This window comes from Mirounga angustirostris, unplaced genomic scaffold (assembly GCF_029215605.1).
Source record: "Mirounga angustirostris isolate CCGP_5_RB_7025 unplaced genomic scaffold, mMirAng1.0.hap1 SCAF_1, whole genome shotgun sequence".
Taxonomy (NCBI): Eukaryota; Metazoa; Chordata; class Mammalia; order Carnivora; family Phocidae; genus Mirounga; species Mirounga angustirostris.
The window spans coordinates 171,571,084-171,591,151 of record NW_026991709.1 but is presented as its reverse complement, the minus strand read 5'-3'; the positions used below and the strand labels follow the sequence as shown (position 1 = coordinate 171,591,151).

General features: G+C 38.1%; 1 protein-coding gene across 1 annotated transcript in view; it reads left to right on the top strand.

The window, feature by feature from the left end:
* CNTN4 (contactin 4) overlaps nt 1-20,068 on the top strand; it is a 942,629-nt gene that overhangs the window by 794,185 nt on the left and 128,376 nt on the right. The window contains exon 12 of the mRNA XM_054504629.2: nt 10,647-10,797. Within this exon, the coding sequence (XP_054360604.1) occupies nt 10,647-10,797 (151 nt within the window). The remainder of the gene's footprint in view (nt 1-10,646; nt 10,798-20,068) is intronic.

Genomic DNA, 20,068 nt, shown 5'->3' with positions numbered 1-20,068 from the left:
AGGTCCCAAAAGCAGAAGCAGGGATTGAGGTACCTCTGAGCTGCTATAGGAGTGTTCTCTAGGGAAAAGCCTATAAAAGAAAGCAAGATAGGGAAGGGGCAGGTGGGGAGCGGAGCAAGGTCATGGTCTAGCCTGTATCTCATCCTAGAGAGGGATATCTGGATCATAAACTGCATCCCAGGGTTGTTTCCACCTGAAGCAAGGAGCATAGCCTTTTCTATAGTCTCTGTTTATCAGTCCATCGTTGGGCTGCCCCTTAGGTGGCAGTGGCAGTGGCAATAGGGGTTGGGGTGGTGATGCGGGTACAGATGGAGCAAAACCTCCCAATTTCCCAGGGAAGGGGGCAGCTGGAGGCAGTAAGCAGCCAACACTCAGAGCAGGTAGGGCCAGAAAAAAGAATCTGTGTGATTCAGAGGACAAGTAATTATACCAGACCAAGCAAGGTACTTTGTTATTTTGTCCAATTTACCCAGATCATAATGGGGAGCGTGACTAGTTTACTAGAGTATCTTTGATTTTGAAATGGGATGAACTATCTTAAAGAGCAAGTGGGTCTTTTGACTATGACCTGACTTTACCAGGACTGTATCATGGAACAGAAATAGTTTCTGCCCTCAGGAGTTTCTGTCTGATGCTTCTGTATTGTGAGGATTCTCCTGGCCTGTGTGGTAGAGGACATCTGACCCTGGAAGGACGCTCAAATACCATTAAGGAGCTGATAGTCCAATTAAAGTGAGGTGCAGGCTTGAGCAATTATTTGGTTAATTTGGCATTTATCCAGATGATCGGCTCTCAAATGAGGAAAACATTCAGGCTAAGCTAAAAGTTATTTCACAGGGGTTTTCACAAGTGCTCATCTGCATCTGAGTCTGATTTCTCAGCTGCCTCGTTGAGCCAGGTTACAAAATAATCAAACGTGCTAAGTGTGATCAGCATCCAGTGAGAGGACAAGGGCCTTTCTTACCCAAATGTAGTCATCTAGGCAGCAGCTTTACTAAAATTGACCTGAAACAGGAAAGCTGCATGCTTGGATCTCAAATTACAATTTGGTATTTTTAACAAGTCACTAAGCCTTTCTTTATTGGTAAAATGAGTATGCTATTTTTCAGCTTACTGCCAAAACTAAGAGATCCCATGTGAAAGCTTTTTTAAAGCCTGGAAGTATCGGTAGCAATATCAGAAGTGTTTTGTTGTTGTTAACTAGTATCCATACCGAAATCTTGTAGAGAGCCTCCATATTACCAGCAAACCCCATTTCTGTGATTCTCAAATTTTGCTGATTACAATCATCTGGGGAGGTTTTTAATATCCTGATGCTCCACCATCCTCCATATCAACTAATTCAATCTCTGGACATGGGACCCAAGTGTGATTCCAATGAACAGCAGTTTGGGTACTACTGCTCTAATTGATCAGATCAGAAGGCCATTACTTTTTCAGAGGTATCCTCAGACTTTACCACACACCAGAATCACCTGACGGATTTGTTCAAACACAGAGTGCTGAGTCCTACCCCCAGAATTTCTGATATAGTACCTGGGGTGGGGCCTGGGAAGCTGCATTTCAAACAAGTTCCTGGGTGATGCTGATGCTACTGGTCATAGTTTTGAGAATCACTATCCTAAAATAGGAAATTTATCCAGGTTGCATGTGAGTGTGTCTGTGTGTATTTACGTTGAATACAATCTATCATATGATCTCACTGATATGAGGAATTCTTAATCTCAGGAAACAAACTGAGGGTTGCTGGAGTGGGGGGTGGGGTGGGAGGGATGGGGTGACTGGGTGATAGACACTGGGGAGGGTATGTGCTCTGGTAAGTGCTGTGAATTGTGCAAGACTGTTGAATCTCAGATCTGTACCTCTGAAACGAATAATGCAATATATGTTAAGAAAAAAAAAAAAGAAGAATAAGAAGGTAGCAGGAGGGGAAGAATGAAGGGGGGGAAATTGGAGGGGTATAGGAACCATGAGAGACGATGGACTCTGAGAAACAAACTGAGGGTTCTAGAGGGGAGGGGGGTGGGAGGATGGGTTAGCCTGGTGGTGGGTATTAAAGAGGGCACGTTCTGCATGGAGCACTGGGTGTTATGCACAAACAATCATGGAACACTACATCTAAAACTAATGATGTAATGTATGGGGATTAACATAAGAATAAAAAAAAACAGGAAAAAAAAAGTTGAATACAATCTACCTAGCAAATCTTCTAATTTGGATCAAGACTCTGAATCTGAAGTCAGTCAGTAGAGCATGCGACTCTTGATCTCAGGGTTGTAAGCTCAGGCCCTTTGTTGGGCATAGAGTTTACTTTAAAAAGCCAACTGAAGGGAGACTTTGAAATCTGAGGGGTAAATACTATGACAATTCATTATTATGAGTTCACCCAAGAAAATGTCTTCACTGAGCTAGAATTTAAAATGTAACTCAGGAATGCAGCCTAAGGTATAACTGAGCAGTGATATCATATATTATCCTAATACTAAAATCTCTCAGTCTTCTGTAAAACTGCTGTGAAGCATTATTCATTCACAAGTCCACAGTTCTTTGTCTTTTGGGGTTTTTTTAGGGGGCAGAGAGGAGGGGCAGAGGGAGAGGGAGGATCTTATGCAGGCTCCACACCCAATGTGGAGCCTGATGTGAGGCCTGAGATCATGACTTGAGCTGAAATCAAGAGTTGGTTGAGGCGCACCTGGGTGGCTCAGTCAGTCAAGTGTCTGCCTTCAGCTCAGGTCATGATCCCAGGGTTCTGGGATCGAGCCCCACATTGAGTCCCGCATTGGGCTCCCTGCTCAGTGAGGAGTCTGCTTTTCTTTTCTCTCTCCCTCTCGCATTGCCCCTTCTGCCACTTGTACGCTCTCTCAGGCTCTCTCACTCTCTCTCTCAAATAAATAAAAAAATCTTAAAAAAACAAAAAACAAAAAAAAACGAGTTGGTCTCTTAACCTACTGAGCCACCCAGGCACCCCCAGAAGTCCACAGTTCTTTACCTAAATAGATATCCAATAAATTCTCTTACATTGTAGAACCAGGAAGAAAGTTTGAATCTTTTAGCAAAATTACATTTTCCTTTTACCCACCAGTGAGAAATAATGCTCTTCTTCTTCCTTCTGCCTACCATATTGACATGTCTGCTTTGGCTTCCAAAAGTTCACTCTATTGTACCAAATCTAGTAAGATTGTTTCTTACCCTTCCATATTTGACTTTAGCCGTATTATAAATGCATTTGTTACTTTTTATCTTTTACCATTATCTACACAGGTCTTTCTGAATTAGTGAATCAATAAATAAATGAAATAATTATTTTTTCCCCTCTACCACCTTCTAGCAACAAATAGATTCTATTTTGGTAGTTCAGAACATATTAGAATTGGTGTTCAAGAGGATTTAACAGTGATTTTCAAACTTTTATGCATGTATAAATTACTTAGGGACCTTGTTAAATTTAGATTCTGATTTCAAGTCCTGGATAGAGCCTGAAATTTTGCATTTCTAACAAGCTCCCAGGTGATCACCAATGCTTCTGCTCTGGGAATCACATTTTCAGTGGCAAAAATTAAAAAATTGTAAATTTTCAGGTCCCTCTCCTGGTGGGTAGAGTTTAGGATGTATATATACACTTAATAAGCTCGTCTAGGTGATTCCTACGATCAGTTCACTTTAGGTGCCACAGGTCTGGAATCTGCTTTGTAAATCCCTTTGGTACCCAATCTTAAGCTATCAGAGCAGAGTAGCTTTCTAACTTACAAAATCTGGTGGTAGTTGGAAAGCAGAATAATGACTAGGCTGTTCTCTTTTTATCACCACTGTACATACAGTTAATCCATGTTTCCGTTGTTGAACCCAGTATGGACAGAAGCTCTGTCAATCATGTGAGATGATTTCTACCAGAAATAAAACATTTGCACAAGCAACATTCCAGCTTTTTTTTTTTTTTCAACATCAGCAGACAGTGGTTCTTCTAGGTTCCTGAAGGAATTAATTTTATACCTAATGTAAGGCAGGTTGCTTTTAGTGAAGCCTTTTGAATGTGGTTGAAAGTGAGCATTGCACAAAGGCAAAATCTGTGTTCTCTTTCCATGCTAAAACCCCTTCAGTAAGGAGTTTTGGAGGGAACATGATAAGCAAGAAATCAGTCACTGCTGGATAACATAAACATTGCTTATCCACACTGAAGTTTTCTCTTGAGCCTGCATGTCTAGGGCAGGTCATGTATGACTGAAGCTCTTAAGACTACTGTGATATCTTGACTCACAGAGTCTTAGGGAACAAAATAAAACAATCAAAGGAAATGCAAGGGTGTCAAAATTCTTATCTTCCCAGCCCTGGGTTGGTTGTTTGAGAGTGTCTGGGGTAGGAAAGAGGAGACCATGGTACTGCTTCATAGAAAGGCTCAAAACTGGAGAAAGCTGACCTCCCAGGGCCCACTTGACCTGTTACCATCCCTTAAGAGTGTGTTTGGGGGAAGTGAGGAAAGGAAGTTATTTGCTGGAGCTACCTCCTACTTATAGTAGCTGAGTCTATGTATCCTTCTCAGCTCAGTATTCATTGACTTCTTGTTGGTAACTTGAAATTGGCCATGATGGAAATATTTACACCATAGAAATTGGGGAGCACTAAAAGTTAAGTTCTTTGATGTTTTGTTTTGAGAGTCATTCCTTAATCTGCCATCACACCAGATGGTTTCAGAGTAGTTTAAGAGTATAAACAGCCCAGATTGTTTTTCTTGAGTAATTCTACTTCATTATACTAAGGCCCAACTCCAGAAAAAATGGAGTATCCTGTATACAGGCCAGGAAGTCCCAGAAGCCATCTACAACCCCACTTGGAGGGAAGAAAGGGATGTGGTATCCAGGCAAAGCATCAGGAGAAGAGAATTTTCTGTTTTGAAATGAATTCTGAGTTCTCTTCTACAACATATGTTTATTCAACAAATACTGATTAAACATCTACTTTGTGCCAAACACTGGGCTCAGTAAGGGATATATAGATCCATAATACATAGCTTCTGCCTTCAAGGCACTGATGATATAATGATCGCTAATAACAAATGCTACCATGTCTTAACCACTGAAATTCTAGGATTCTCTCTACCACATTCTAATGACTCTCTTTTGTTCATTCAACAAACATTTCTACCTCTTAACAAAGTTACAATCAAATAAGGCATTACAATACTATACACTACTTGTCTAACCAAAGACATGGATCTGTATGAGAGTCTAGGACATTGTGCCAAATGTAATAAAATATTACTAATTTGAACTCATACAAGGAGGTCAAAGTGATTACAGATATTTAAAAATGCATACTGTCTTAAATAGGGTAGCTCAAAGGTGGTTAACAAGGGTTTAGCAGCTGAAGCTCTTAAAACATGTAAGAATGATTTTTAGTCAACATGTTAATTACTAGATAAGATATATTGTTCTAAAATGGCTTTAAAATGTTTTTCTTGGAATAAGAAAAAAATTTTCCACCCAAGTCTCCACAATTAATTTTTGGCTTTTCAAACCTTTTTTAAAAAGAAAAAGGCTAAGCCTGGTCGTACTTGTTGGCAGAGAAAGTGTTGAGAGATCTTGAAATGGTTCCTGTGCTCAAAAGTATTTGTCAGTTACCATAGTGCCTGAAATGCCAACATTAAGGAACTATTTTCATCTATATCTGAATGGATGAGATACCACTATTCAGCAAAAAAAAAAAAAAAAAAAAAAAAAAGAACTAACTGTTGACACACAAAACTTGGGTGGATCTCAAGAGCCTTAAGCTGAGTAAAAAAATATCTCAAAAGGTCACATACTAAGCAATTCTGTATATAAAATGTTCTCCCAAAATGACAAAACTATAGAGATGGAGAATATATTAGTGGTTTCTAGGCATTAGGGAGAATTTGGCAGGAAGGAGCTGGATGTGGCTTTAAAAGGGTTGCAAAAGAGAAATCTTTGTGATGATGGAATACTTCCGTTCTTGATTTCAGCAGTAGTTATTCAAGTCTGTATATGTGATAAAATAACATAGAACTAAAGACACACATTGTACCAATGATCACTTTCCTTATTTTGATATTGTATCATGCTCAGGGAGGGTATAATCACTGGGAGAAACTAAGTGAAATAAATATACAGGACCTCTCTATCTCTGTAACCGTACATCTATAATTATTTCAAAATAAAAAAAAAATTTTTTAAACCAAGATGAATTGATTTGGCTCTAAAAAGCCCTCTTATATTTCAGCATAAAGTCCCCTAATAATGGTGGTGGCGGTAGTGGAGATAGCAGAGAGGAGGAGTAGGTATGAAGCAAATATTGGGCTAAGTACTTAATATACAATACATGTATTATTTCGTCTGTTCTTTGAAACAACCTTGTGACTATAAATATTATTACTTTTGTTTTACAATAACCTTCCCAAAGGAGCGGGAACTATCGTGGTAGAAGGAGACCCGGGTAAGCAGGGCATTCAATGAATTGGATCAAACAAGCAGGGCACAGGTATGAGGAACTTAGAAGGGACACATTGTGCTGGTAGGAGAATAGAAAAATCTTACTTCAGAGTTTTGTTGTGAATATCATCCCTTGTTAGAGAGGGCTGATTTTGAATCCACCATTCTGAAATGATGGACCTAGAAAGAAGATTCCCACTGTAACCAGCCTTCTAGTTATCTACCCAGCAAGCCAGAAAAACCTCGGAGTTTTAAAACTCAGATACCAGCATTATCTCTGCAGTGGTGAAAATGTGAATGAACGCATTAACTCTAGGTTTATTTTTATAGAATGATGAGCTAATAGTTAAAGATAATAGATAAAGTTTAAAATAATCTGGACTTCTGAACTTCTTTTTTTTTTTAATTTTATTTTATTTTTTATTCTTATGTTAATCCCCATACATTACATCATTAGTTTTAGATGTAGTGTTCCATGATTCATTTTTTGTGCATAACACCCAGTGCTCCATGCAGAATGTGCCCTCCTCAATACCAATTACCAGGCTAACCCATCCTCCCACCCCCCTCTCCTCTAGAACCCTCAGTTTGTTTTTCAGAGTCCATCGTCTCACATGGTTCGTCTACCCCTCCGATTTCCCCTGCTTCATTCTTCCCCTCCTGCCACCTTCTTCTTCTTTTTTTTCCTTAACATATATTGCATTATTTGTTTCAGAGGTACAGATCTGAGATTCAACAGTCTTGCACAATTCACAGCGCTTACCAGAGCACATACCCTCCCCAGTGTCTATCACCCAGGCACCTGACTTCTGTACTTCTAAAAGGGCCAAACTGAATAGTCTCCATCCACTGGCAATGTTGCCAGTGATGTTTCTACAGACCAAGTGCAATCGAACTGCATGCAGAATTATCCTTTCCTCTTCAATAATAAAAATCACACTCGTACATTTCCCAAATGTGACTCCCTCTGCACATCTAGTCAAGGAGTTATCATCCTTGCTCTCTCTCGAGAAATGACACTAAGTCACAAAACTTTTGTTTTTAAGGGTTCTGTTAGCCACTTTAAATACCCTTGACATGTGACCAAGAGTCATTTAATTCAGTAAAACCAAACAGTTGAGAATTACAGAGAGAGCTTCTTTTAGCTGGATGCTTCTCATAGATCATGTAATGTTAATGGATTAAAGATCATTGATATGTAATAAAAAGTTGCATTTTCCAAATGGAAGAGGTCTTATAACATGACTCATTCTAACACTGAGAGAGCAGTGCCCTCTAGTAGTTGATGTAAGAAATATTATCCTCTAAGTGCATTAGATTTAGCAAATGAGGATCCCCCAGTATCTGAGCGACTCTCAGACTCAAGTGGGTAATTTGACAATTGGTTTTACCTTTTCTGAGCTATTAAGAACCTACTGAAGTTTCACCTTCAGTGTGTACTAAATTTTTAAGTGCCAGCAAAGGTTGGGTTCTAATAGTGCTCTCCTGGGGACCTTACCAATAACTTTTAAAACCTACTTTCTCTGTGAATGTCAAATTTAACAGGCTCCTTTCACTTAAATACAAAGTACAGACCAGAAAAAAACTCCATTCCATACACTTAAGGGCATCTTAGGTACAACAGATGGTTACAAAATGGCAGAATGTTAAGAAAACCATTAATGGGTCAAGTATTCACAAACTGATCAAGGTTTGACAATTTTGTCCTAGAAAGCACTGCAGCTTAATGTGGAAGCTGATAGATTTGCAGGGTTAAATAACAAAAGAAGTAAATTCAGCAAATTAAGTAAACAAAGGGAAAAGATTTGAATTTATAATTCCATTTTTATTAGTGAAAGATATTCAAAACCACTCATCGCTAGGATACCCACAAGATGATATACACATAAACAGTATAGTAAAAATGCTTCTGAAACTGGAAGGTGTGTTTTCTGTCTTCTCTGTGGCTGATATCATGCTATTTCAAATCTCGTAAAAGCAATATATAGTTTTTTGACAAATACACCCATGTGTTGTGCACAGTTTGATTTATGTAAACTCGTTTCAAATGCAATTGCCGAATTCCTCCTGAACAGATGAAAAATGTCTGCCTAAAGTGATAAAAATGTGTGTGTAGAAAGATACAGTTTTAAGAAGGGATTTTTATATGATACAGATTTCTAACTATTTCACAAAATACTCTTTTAAAAACTTACAGAAATTTGATTTTTTTTACATTAATATGCCAATTTTCAGGTGTTTACTTAAGATGAGAATGAGTCTGTTGTGCTACAGAAACCTTTCTGTTTTGCATATTAACACGTATGGGAGTGGTAAACGGGGGAATGACACCAATAGAACATAAATGCTGGCTTTGTTCATGTATTTCACACATGGCAGCAATCAAACACAGAGCCCACTAACTCAGATCACCACAGTATCTGAGGCAAAACTATGTTGCCCACCATTCCCCTCACCTACATTCTTCCTCTTGGCTTAGTTTGACCATGTAACATGGCAGTGGTGATGGCATGGTTCTCTTGAGTCTTTCTGCAGATTTTACTTTGTTTCAAAGTCTTCCCTGTTTTACTTGTTTGCTTGAGTTTAGCAATCTCAACTCTTCCTTCTGTCTTTCGTCAAGCTGTCTTCACACACACACACACATACAACTCACACACACACGTCCTGTATTTTTTGTAGTATTTATTAGGAATTTCACTTGTCTTTTTAATCATGCTAATATATTTATTCAAGGGGTGATCGGGTGCTTTTTTTTTTAGTGTGGTGTTACATAAATATTGAGTAGGTCTGTCCTGACCCTATCTTTCTCATAATCCTATAATTTTTATTACGTGATTTTGCAGATCATACTAAGAATACATTTATCTCATTACAGCAGAAACATCTGTAACAACTTGCATGTTACTTATTAATTGCACTTATCATTATAGAATTATGCTCTGAACTGTAGACTCCCCTCACGAATCCAAGGCACACAGATCAAGATATCAATTGCCTACTAAACTACTTAATTTCACCTTTGCATAGTAAAACCAGCTCCAGTCATACATTGCATCACCCCTTTAAAAAGTAACCTTCCCACTTTTATTTCTTTCTAGACAATTACTGAAAATATTTCCACAACAAAAGTACTTAATAAAAATTTAACCTGCTTTCACTGAAGCTTATTTTTGTTTTATTTTTTTATATCACTAGTACCTGGTTTGGTGGCAATTAAGAAATTGACTCCCATTCTCCCTACCCACATACATACACACTCACTTTCTGTCCTCCTTTAAGTAATTTGTGGTATTTAAATTTCACATTCAACATGATCTAAAATCTTAAATTCTATTAGGTCAAACTGGGAGTCAGGGATTTTAAATATAGTGAAATTGAGATTCTAAGAGATAAATCCCTACTCAAAAGAGATCCTAGATCACATTAATTTAATTAACTCAGAAGAAAATGAAGATTTTTTTCAGAAAGGCGTCTTTTAAATTCCTTCCAAGAGGATACATATATGTATCTGTTGTTTTAGGAAAGCAATAATTCTTTAACATTATTTTCATATAACCGCCTGAGTTATAAAATGAATTTTAGAGCACTCATAGTGAGCATGGAATTGAGTTTTCTAAGAGTAAGCCCCAGTTTATCCTGCTTGAGCCAAGCACTGCATTAGGCAACAGTAACAGAAAGCTGGACAAAGCCCTTGTTTTTAAGGAGAAGCTCAGAGGGTGATGATATAGACATTTCAGCATGTTCTCTCATGGAGACATGCACAGAGTGCTAAGGGACAGAGCAGAGGCAGAAACTGTTACCAAAGAGGAAATGCTTTAACCTACATAATCAGAAAAATGCCTTGTGGATTTTCTTGTTTGTCTTCTTATGCTTCCCTGAAATTTTAAAATTTTTGATTCATTTGAATGTGAAATAATTTTTAAGAGTCCCTCAGTAGAGTGATGGAATGTTCTATACCTTGATCTTCATAGTGTGGTATGTCCAGTTCATCAGCTGTACACTTGAAACTGGTGCATTTTACCATATATAAATTATACCTCAATTTTTCATAAACCCATCAAAACATACAGTGCTACTCTTTTTACTTTAGAAAAAATTTAACTTCTTCCCTTTGATGCCCAAGGCAACAATAAATGCATTATAGAAAGAAAAAGGTCGGGGTTTTTCTTCCATAATAATTATTTTATTTTCTGTATTCTCTTGCAGCTGTGGGTCCGGATTTTTCAAGAACCCTCTTAAAAAGAGTAACTCTTGTCAAAGTGGGAGGTGAAGTTGTCATTGAGTGTAAGCCAAAAGCTTCTCCTAAACCTGTCTACATCTGGAAGAAAGGAAGGGACATATTAAGAGAAAATGAAAGGTACTATCTTGAGATATTTTTAATAGTTGATTAATCTATAATAATTTGTCTGTTACTAATAGTTCCAGAGGGAGGAATTTACTATCTGCTGTTGGTGGACTACATGTTAATCAAAGACCTGAAGTTTTGGAAGAGGGTGGTAAATTAGCTAGTCTCTATAATCCTTCTTGTTATTAAGATTCTCCAAAACCCTCCCTGCAGAGAGAGATTGCATGATCCAGTTGACTGTCAGAGATGCTCAAAGGTGAGCAGCTAGAAAAACCTTCCTTAATTTTAGCCTAAAATTTATTTGCTGATTCACCCACTTTTCTCCACAGTACTTCTTTTTGCTTAAACAAAGAAATCCAGTGTGTCTTTACTAGGACAACTTCTCAAATATTTGGCAATGGCTATTATGTCTCAATAGTTTCTCCTTTTTTTTTTTTTTTGAGGCTAAATATTGCTAATTCCAAAACTCATTCTGCATATAACATAGTTTTGATTATTTTAGTGACATCCTTTTGAAACAACAGTTTTTTTCTTTCTGACATATAAACTCTTTACTTGTTTATTTCCTTTTATATGTGAATTACATTTAGAATGCATGCTGTTTATACAGTGTAAATATATATATGGGTTGTTTGGGGTTTTAGGTCAAATTGCACCAAATGGCAGGTATCTATAAGACCTTTTCTTGGCTGTCACCCCTATAAAATATCCCCCATCCCTTTCTGTAATCTACTCAATCTGTTGGAAAATGGTAATTATGCATGAGTCTATGTCACAGCATTTACTAGCTGTATACATAATGATTTTAATTGATGCTAAAGGTCAAGTACTCAAAGATGCAATGTGGAAGCCTGTAAAAATGTATCCGTATCTACCCTTTACACCTGTACACCTTTGGATTTGCATATGCAAATTAGATCCTTGCACTGATGAAGTCCTTCCTAATGATTTTTGCAAACAAACTTGATGCGGTTTATAGATGGTGTATTTATACACATATTAAATTCATAATATATGTCCCTTCCTGATCTCTGTTATATTAAGGAAGCAGCATATTTCACTGAATATTGGGATGGTGTTCACATTTGGAACCATACTTGGAGCTTGAGAGCATAGGTTCTTGTTTTGTAGCCTCAGGGTTTATTTCCTATTTTACCTCAGTGTTTCCCAGAAGGTGGTATGTAAGATTACTTTTATTTTTTTTTTTAAGATTTTATTTATTTATTTATTTGACAGAGAGAGACACAGCGAGAGAGGGAACACAAGCAGGGGGAGCGGGAGAGGGAGAAGCAGGCTTCCCACCGAGCAGGGAGCCTGATGCGGGGCTCGATTCCAGGACCCTGGGATCATGACCTGAGCTGAAGGCAGTCGCTTAACAACTGAGCCACCCAGGCGCCCTAAGATTACTTTTAATAATTATGTATTTACTTTGTTTATTAAAACACAATTGAAATATAACTAGTATGTACCACATGTAATGCTTAGACTAATGGTACACTATAAATTTTTAATTTAACAATGATATAACAAAAAGTACTTTAAAATAATATAGGTAACAGACATGTCAAAATCCATGAATGAATGAAGTTAGAGTAACATTACTGTAACGAACAACCTGCAGTGATTTAAAACAACAAGTCTATTTGTAATTCACACTGCATGGCCCTCAGAGGTCTGCAGGTTGCTTTGCTACCCTCAACAGCCAAGGCTGGTAGAGTAGCACCTTCCAGAACATCAGGACTGCAGAAGCGAAAGAGAGTGGCCAAACATGCCACTTAAAGCTTTTGCCCACAAATGAAACATTTCATTTTCACTCATGTTTCATTGGCCAAAACAAGTCACATGTTTCTTCAAAAGTTCACTCCCGCAAGGAAATACGATCTTAGTATGTGTCTAGAAAAAAAGAAAAGAAAAAAGATAACCTAATATTTTGAACAGTATTAATGACTACTTACCACGGCTATAACTTAACCATTGTGACATACTGATTAAATTACCTTTGGGAAAGTGGTATATCAATATCAAGAACTCTATCTAGTAAGTGAATTTCATTGATTGTTTCTACCACTTGACTTACCACAAAACTTGTCTCTCTCCAGTTTTCATTCTTTCTCCTACTGATTTGATTAATAGTGTTCACATATTGCTTCAGCATTCATACGGCACTAAAGATGTATGCAAACTGAGGAAGCTCCCATCATTATCCAGGTCTTGCTATTTATCACCTCCACCACCAGAGTTACCAGGCATGACCCAAACTATCAGTATTAGCTCTTCCTTCTCCATTTGGATGCTGTGTTCTCGCAGCTCTGCTCCTTCTTTCTACCTCACTTACACTGTATTAAGCAGACTGATCTGGGTAATTTAAATGAGTCCCAAAGCTGGCCAGGTGTAATATAAAGGGGAATGATGGTGTGCCCCTTCCAAGAGAGACACCTGCCTCTCAATTCTAGCATTATTCCTGTCCTATCCATATGGTGCCTCCTATCTTTTCATTCTTCAAGAGAAGCTAGAAATCTGGGCTTTTATTTGAACTCTTTTAATTTTTAAATGTCAGCAACTCATTTTTGTTTTAATTCTAATGTTATTACAACATGGGTCATACACCCATAGACCAAGTTTACTCTGTGAGTCACTGGATTTTAACTTCTGAGAAAGATATAAACTCAGTTGTACATATCATAATTTCTGAAAAGTGTGAAAAATAGGAAAGATTTTAATATTTTCTCACTGGCAGAGAAGAAATTTTGCCATTTTTCTCCCTTTTTTTCTGGTAAAGGAGAAAGACAATTAAGTGGATAAGTGAGCAAAACAATTCATGAGTGAAAAATTTTAGAACTCCTATTTTAGGAAAAGACTGACATTTTTAGACCAACACAAAAGACAAACTTCTTTGTGCCCAGTGCTGAGTTATAGTTTCTAATATACTGACTTATTAGCCCTATTTATCTTCTGAGATGTGGAATCTTAAGAATCAAAGAGCAAACCTTTAACCTTTGAGTAAAATGTTATTAATATCTTAATACTGGTATAAACAGTGTTTTGGTGAAACAAAATTTTATGATCAAACACCCCTTTTAAGTAATGTTCTCCCTAGAGTCTATGTTCTGACCTACTTTGCCAAACACAACTTAGTACATGATCTTTAACTTCTTTTTTAACTAAACAACTGCCTACAAACGAATTTACAATAGAAGTATATGAAGCAAGTTTTTATCTTATTTAATCATATGGTGATATTGTAGTTATCCAGGTGGATATAGACTGAGAAAGACTGGTTTAATGTTAACATGTAAACTATTTAAAAATATGGTTTGTCATGCCTTTAGAAATTTAAAGCATATTCACGGTAGCCTTCTCTATACAAAGCATCTAAATGAAAGATTTAATTTTTAACTTTTATAGCTTTGTAATTGTGTACATAAAACATTTATTTTTCTCTTGTGCATGTTTCCAGCTACCAGAGTGTAGGCAATAACAGATATTTAAAATAGGTATGACCTGTCACAAAGCCCAAGTACTTGAGTTGTCAGGAAACACCTATTGTCACCATCAAAGCAGCAAAATTATGTGGATTAAGTGAGCAATTAAGGGTACTAACTGAATAAGAATAATAATTTTGTTTACTTTTAGTTTCTAGATAGAAGGCATTTGAAGCAGATGAGATTGAAGTTGATCTATTAGAAACAAAACATCAAAGTACAAAAGTAGCAGAACCATTGATAAAACCTAGGATCCTAGAATTATAAGGAGCCTAAAACCATGTTTCAACCAGGATGGGCTCTTTTGGTGTTAAGTGACAGAAACCTAACTCAAGACTGGCTTCAGTACTTTGGCTCACATGTTTGAGAAGGGCAGGGATGGACTGACGAAAGGTGCGGCAAGGCTCGGGAGCTCACTCAGTGACATCAGGACTCTGTCGCACTCTCTTCGTCTTTCACCAGCCCTGCCTTCTGTGTTGACTCCATCTTCCAATGGGCTCTCCTTTCCTGGCGCTGGGATAGCTATTGGCAGGCCCATGCTGCCTTTTTTTCTAGCTTCTCATAACAACTCCAGAATAGATTTTCCAATAATTGAATAATCCTGCATTGGTCAGTGTTCTCCCCTGAACCAAGTATGTTGTGATGCCCTGTGTAGGAGAACGTGAGTCACCGATCCTTAGAGGGCACATGGGGAAGCTTTACTTCAAACCACATGGACTGAGAAGGGTTTCCCCAAAGAAATTTAAGGTCTTACTACCAGAACAAGAGTAAATGAATGCTCGACAGACAGCAATGCCAAATTCCTACTGTAGTCACAGAGCCCAAGCCCACCTTCCATTCCAGGACAGGAGTTCCCAACAATGGCTAGACCCTTATCCTTCCCTGGCTACATCTAATGATGGAGACCTAACTAACTGTTAGACGATTTTTTTTCTTCATAACCTATATCCTTGTAACTTTCAGTCATTGTGTTTTGTTTCACTTTCTGAAGTTATGCTGACAAATCTGATTTTTCTCCACCCCCCAAACCTTCCCTTTATATAGACTGGCAGCCTATGGTCATGCCCTCTTTCAGTTCTTTTCCAAGCCTAAATGTCCCTGATATTGTTCATATGACATTATTTTCACATCGTCTCACTATCCTGATCATTTATTTCATTGTCTTTCTAAAAGTATGCCACCTAGAATTAAAAGTGGTATTAATAAAGGGAACAAATAGCTTTATATTATCTCTGTAGCAAAGTATGATAATTACTGTTATATGATGTCTCTGAAGAGGAAAAATTATCTTCAGTGAGCTTAGATTAGTAAGGCAGGCAAGTGTATATAATACATCATAGAAAGACCACTCACTCCCAAAAGTTATTTTTAAAAATTATCTTAGTGCTTAAAGGAGTAAGTCTAGTTGACTGGAAAATTCACTTAGAGGAAATAATTTTACTTCTCACTGAAGCTGAAGAAATGAGTGAAATGTTACTCTAGTTAACATTGTGTAAATAAGGACTTCTTAGTCTTACTCATGCTTGAGATTTTTTCTCCCCCCTTTTAGACATTAGGCTAATAGCTTATGTCAAGCTAATTGACAATCACCAATATAGATATGCCACTTAATGTGGCTGGAAAGAATCTCAAACTTACAGCCTGCATGTCACAGGCATGGTTTCAGAACAGTGGCCTGACTCATCTGTCAAACTAGCCAACTCCAATTTTGTTCAATGAACAAAGAATGCATCAGGTACTTGCTATATGCTAGGTCCTCTGCTTGGTGCTAGGGATAGAGAGAAAGAGGAGACATAAACCCAGCCCTCAAGATGCTCATAGACTAGTGCAGGGGCCCGATAGCAAAATAACAATATGTTTTTCAGTAATCCTAGGGCATATGTCATAAAGGTGATAGACTGAGAAGGAAAACTGAAAAAATGTAGGCCAACAGTAGATTGTGGAGACCTTGAGTTTTATGTCTGCAGAGTTTAGACTTGAACTAGAAGACCCTGGAGAGAATTGAAGGATTTTATGCAAGGAGTGCACTGTCATACAAGTTCTCTGAAGGGATTGCTCTGCCTGCAACATGGAAAAGAATCAGAGAGGAGCGAGATTGGAGAGGCAGAGAGACCAATTGCAGGCAATAGTCTGGGATGGAAATGAAAAGGATGATGATTTCAGTCTCTTGAGAGTAAAGGAAGGAAGACCAACGGGCTTTTAGAGTGTAAAATTTAAAAAGACTTAATGACGTAGTAAGTAGAAATATTGTATAAAGAAAGGGGGGCGGGTAAAAATGACTCCTAGGATTCTAACGTAAGCAGCTGCGCCCGGTAATGCCAATTGCCACAGTAGTGACTAAAGAGAGCACAAGTTTGAGAGGAGAAAATAAAGAGATTAATACTAACATGTTGAATTTGAAGTGCCTGCAAGTGGAGGTGTCACATTCAAATAGGAATTCCCATTTAAGTATCACCTACTCAGCAAGGATTTTTCCCACTAACCTGTCTAAAATTGTCAAATTCCCATCCTCTTTACCTGCTTTATATTCTCCATAGTTCTTATCACCATCTAACATACTACATATTCATGAATTCCCCACCCTCCACCCAATCAGAATGTAAATTCCAAGAACAAAAATTTGTGCAGGTGCGCACATACGTGTGTGTGTGTGTGTGTGTGCTTGCACATGTGTATTTTTGTTGCATTTGACTTAAACAATACAGTATCTTACAGGCCCAGAGATCAAAAGCCTGAAATGGGTCTCATTAGGCTAAAATCATGTGTTCCTTCTGGAGACTCTAGATAGGAATCTATTTCCAGCTTTCCGGAGGCGACCTATGTTTCTCGGCTCATGGCCCCCTTCCTCCATCCTCAAAGCCAACAAAGATGAATCAAGTTGAGCCTTCCTACATCACATAACTCTGACCTCCTCTTGGGCCTCTCTCTTCTTCCTGTGGTGACATTGGGCCCTTTGAGTATATTTTGTTCCCTTCTATAATAGTAACATCTAGGACAATGCCCAGTATAGAGTAAGTGCTCAGTAAATGCATCCAATAGGAAGTTGAAATATAGGTCTGAATTCAGGAAAACAATGAGATAAGAAGTCATGGAGTTGGTAAATTCCTCCAGACAGAGTTTTGTCAAATAAGAGCATCTGTGAATCAGGCAGCCACATACACAGAATGGTGGAAGCAGAGCCTGATGGAAGGATTAAGAAAACAGACCCAAAGGTGAGAAAAACAAATAGGGGAATGTAACAAACAGAAACCAAGGAAACAAAAAGGTTCAAGGAACATGCATTTTGTGCCTTCAAGATATCCAACCCAATAACAGCTCAGAGACGACCACTGGGTTTAGGAGCCTTGACATCACCTTGGGCAGAACACTTTCAGGCCACTGTGGACCTCTTTTGAAGACAGTATAAACATCTATATTCTTAGGCATTTCTTCACAGATTGTAATACATGTTTAGGTTTGCCTGATCCCCACAGTCTAATCAGATCAAGTCTAGCATTCCATGAGAATATTCAACCCAAATAGGAATAAAATTCATATTCATGTTTCTTGCCTAGAGACACTGAAGTCTGCCTCTGAGGTGAAATTAGATCATGGCCCTAATATGTCTCTTCTCCCAAAGGCCTTTGGAAGAGTTGAAATTCATGTAATACATGGAGGCAAATCCCAGCACAGGGCTGCAAAACTCCATGCTGTATATAAAGTGTGAAAGCCTGGTCTGAAGACTCTGGCAGTCTGGGATGCAGAGCAAATGTGATGGCAGGTATTTGCCCAAAAGGCCGATCGAATCCTAGTGTGGAAAGGAGAGTTTATTGCTTCAGGCATTCTGTTTCTCTTCTGGAAGCACAGTGTCTATATATGTGCTTTTAATGAGAAACCTGCACTCAGGATATCTCTTACAGTTGCTGCAGAGCTATATAGCTCTGATATTAGGAATTCTGCCCTGGGGAACAATTATGTTATTGCAATAATTAGAGGCAGTTCATCTCTATAATAATGGAAATCCTGCCTTGGAGGCAAAACAACATCAAAGCAACATGAGAATCATTGCTCTAGATAGAAACTGTTGCCTTGCTTATTGGTAGTACTATATCATTTTAATTTTGCATGTGCTGTTATGGAAATAGACAGAGCTTATTCTGCTCTCCAAATTCAGACCTAGAACTTTCCTCTAGGAAAGGGACTACTATTAAGTGTTCGATTCATGTGGTCATGGTATTGGTTATGCCTCAAGACATGCCTAGAAGAGAACTGACTTTTTATTTGGAAGTATCTGAAATAAGGTCCCCAATGTAAAGGCAACACTTGATAAAAAAAATTTTTTTCCAGGTGTCTCTCACATTAATCCTCTTTTTGTTAGTCAATCCTCTGTCCCTGTACTCATTTCTATCCTTATTATCTCTTGTATGAACTTTGCAACTATTAAACTAACCCCTTAACTGGTTTATTTGGAATCAGCCCTCACTCATATCTTCCACAAGATGCGACTTCCCTTATCACATCTCTGATAAATTCAATCCAATAAACATTCATCACACAGTTCCTCTGTACAAGATATATTTGAGATTATGAACATAACCTAATTTAAATTTGGGTTCTACAGGTGTCATAAAAAAAGGGATGCAATTTCTACAGTAGTTTGAAGGATAGAGACTTTTCATCTTATTACAGTTATAAATTTTATTTTTTAACAGTGTATAAAATATCATTCTATAGTCTTCAACACACATACACATATAGGTAGTTTTATGTATATGCATAGGAAAAAGCCTGGAAGGAATTTTACCAAAATGTCAACAGTGGTTTCCCTGGGAGTTGGGACTATGGACTTTCTTCCTTCTTTAATCTTCCCTCCTTCCTTTTTTTCTTTTTTCTTTTAAAGTTATAAATTTTATATTTATGAGTATGATTATTTCATTAATGTTCATTTCCCGTAACAGGCTGAAGGGGCTATGAGGAAAGGTGCCATCCATGTGTGTTTGAGCACATACGTGTTTGAGTACCCCCAGCTTCTGGTAGTGTACCTAAAATACTCTAAATACTCAATGTTTATGTATAAACCATCCAAAATCCTCCCAGTGTTTGGGGGAGACTGGTGGAGAAGGTGGTGGTGGGCTATTTAAGTGGAAGGAGCAGCAAGAATGAAACATATTCAAAAGGAAGATAGAGGTGAATGAGCAGAGGGAGATAAGGCTGGAAATTTTCTTGGAATCAGGCTTCAAAAGGTATTGCATGGCAATCTGAGGAGTTTGCACTTCACTGAGGAGCACACAGAGTTAGGGAATTATTTTGGCATGGGTCTCCACGCTTCCTATTGTTGGCCTGTCCTTGATCAGTTGAGTTCAGTGTGTGTATTCAGATAGCACGTGTTGTGATTTACTGTGCACCCATCTGGGAAATCACTTGACCTTCTTAGGGCAGTGTTTCTACATCCCTAAAGTGGAGATCCAGAGGTAATTTCCAAATTCAGATCTGCAGACCAGGGCTAAGCTGACTGCTGCAGAACCAACAGAGGTACATTTAAAAATGAGAATCCCACTCTTCTTCCCAAACATTCTTTCTAAGGAATTCTGAGATGAGACCCAGGAACATGAATTTGTCTTTACATTTCCCAGGTGATTCTAATGCACAGCTAGGTGTGATGCTGTATCAGTAGCTTCCCATCGACCTCAGTAGAGACAGCCCATCGCGTGACCAGCGAGACCCCATCCACTGGTCTGGCCCAGGCTTACTCTTCTTCCTGCTTTCTCACTTACTTGCCCTCTGTCTTACCTCTTGAGCCACGTGGACCCCCTCTTACCTCT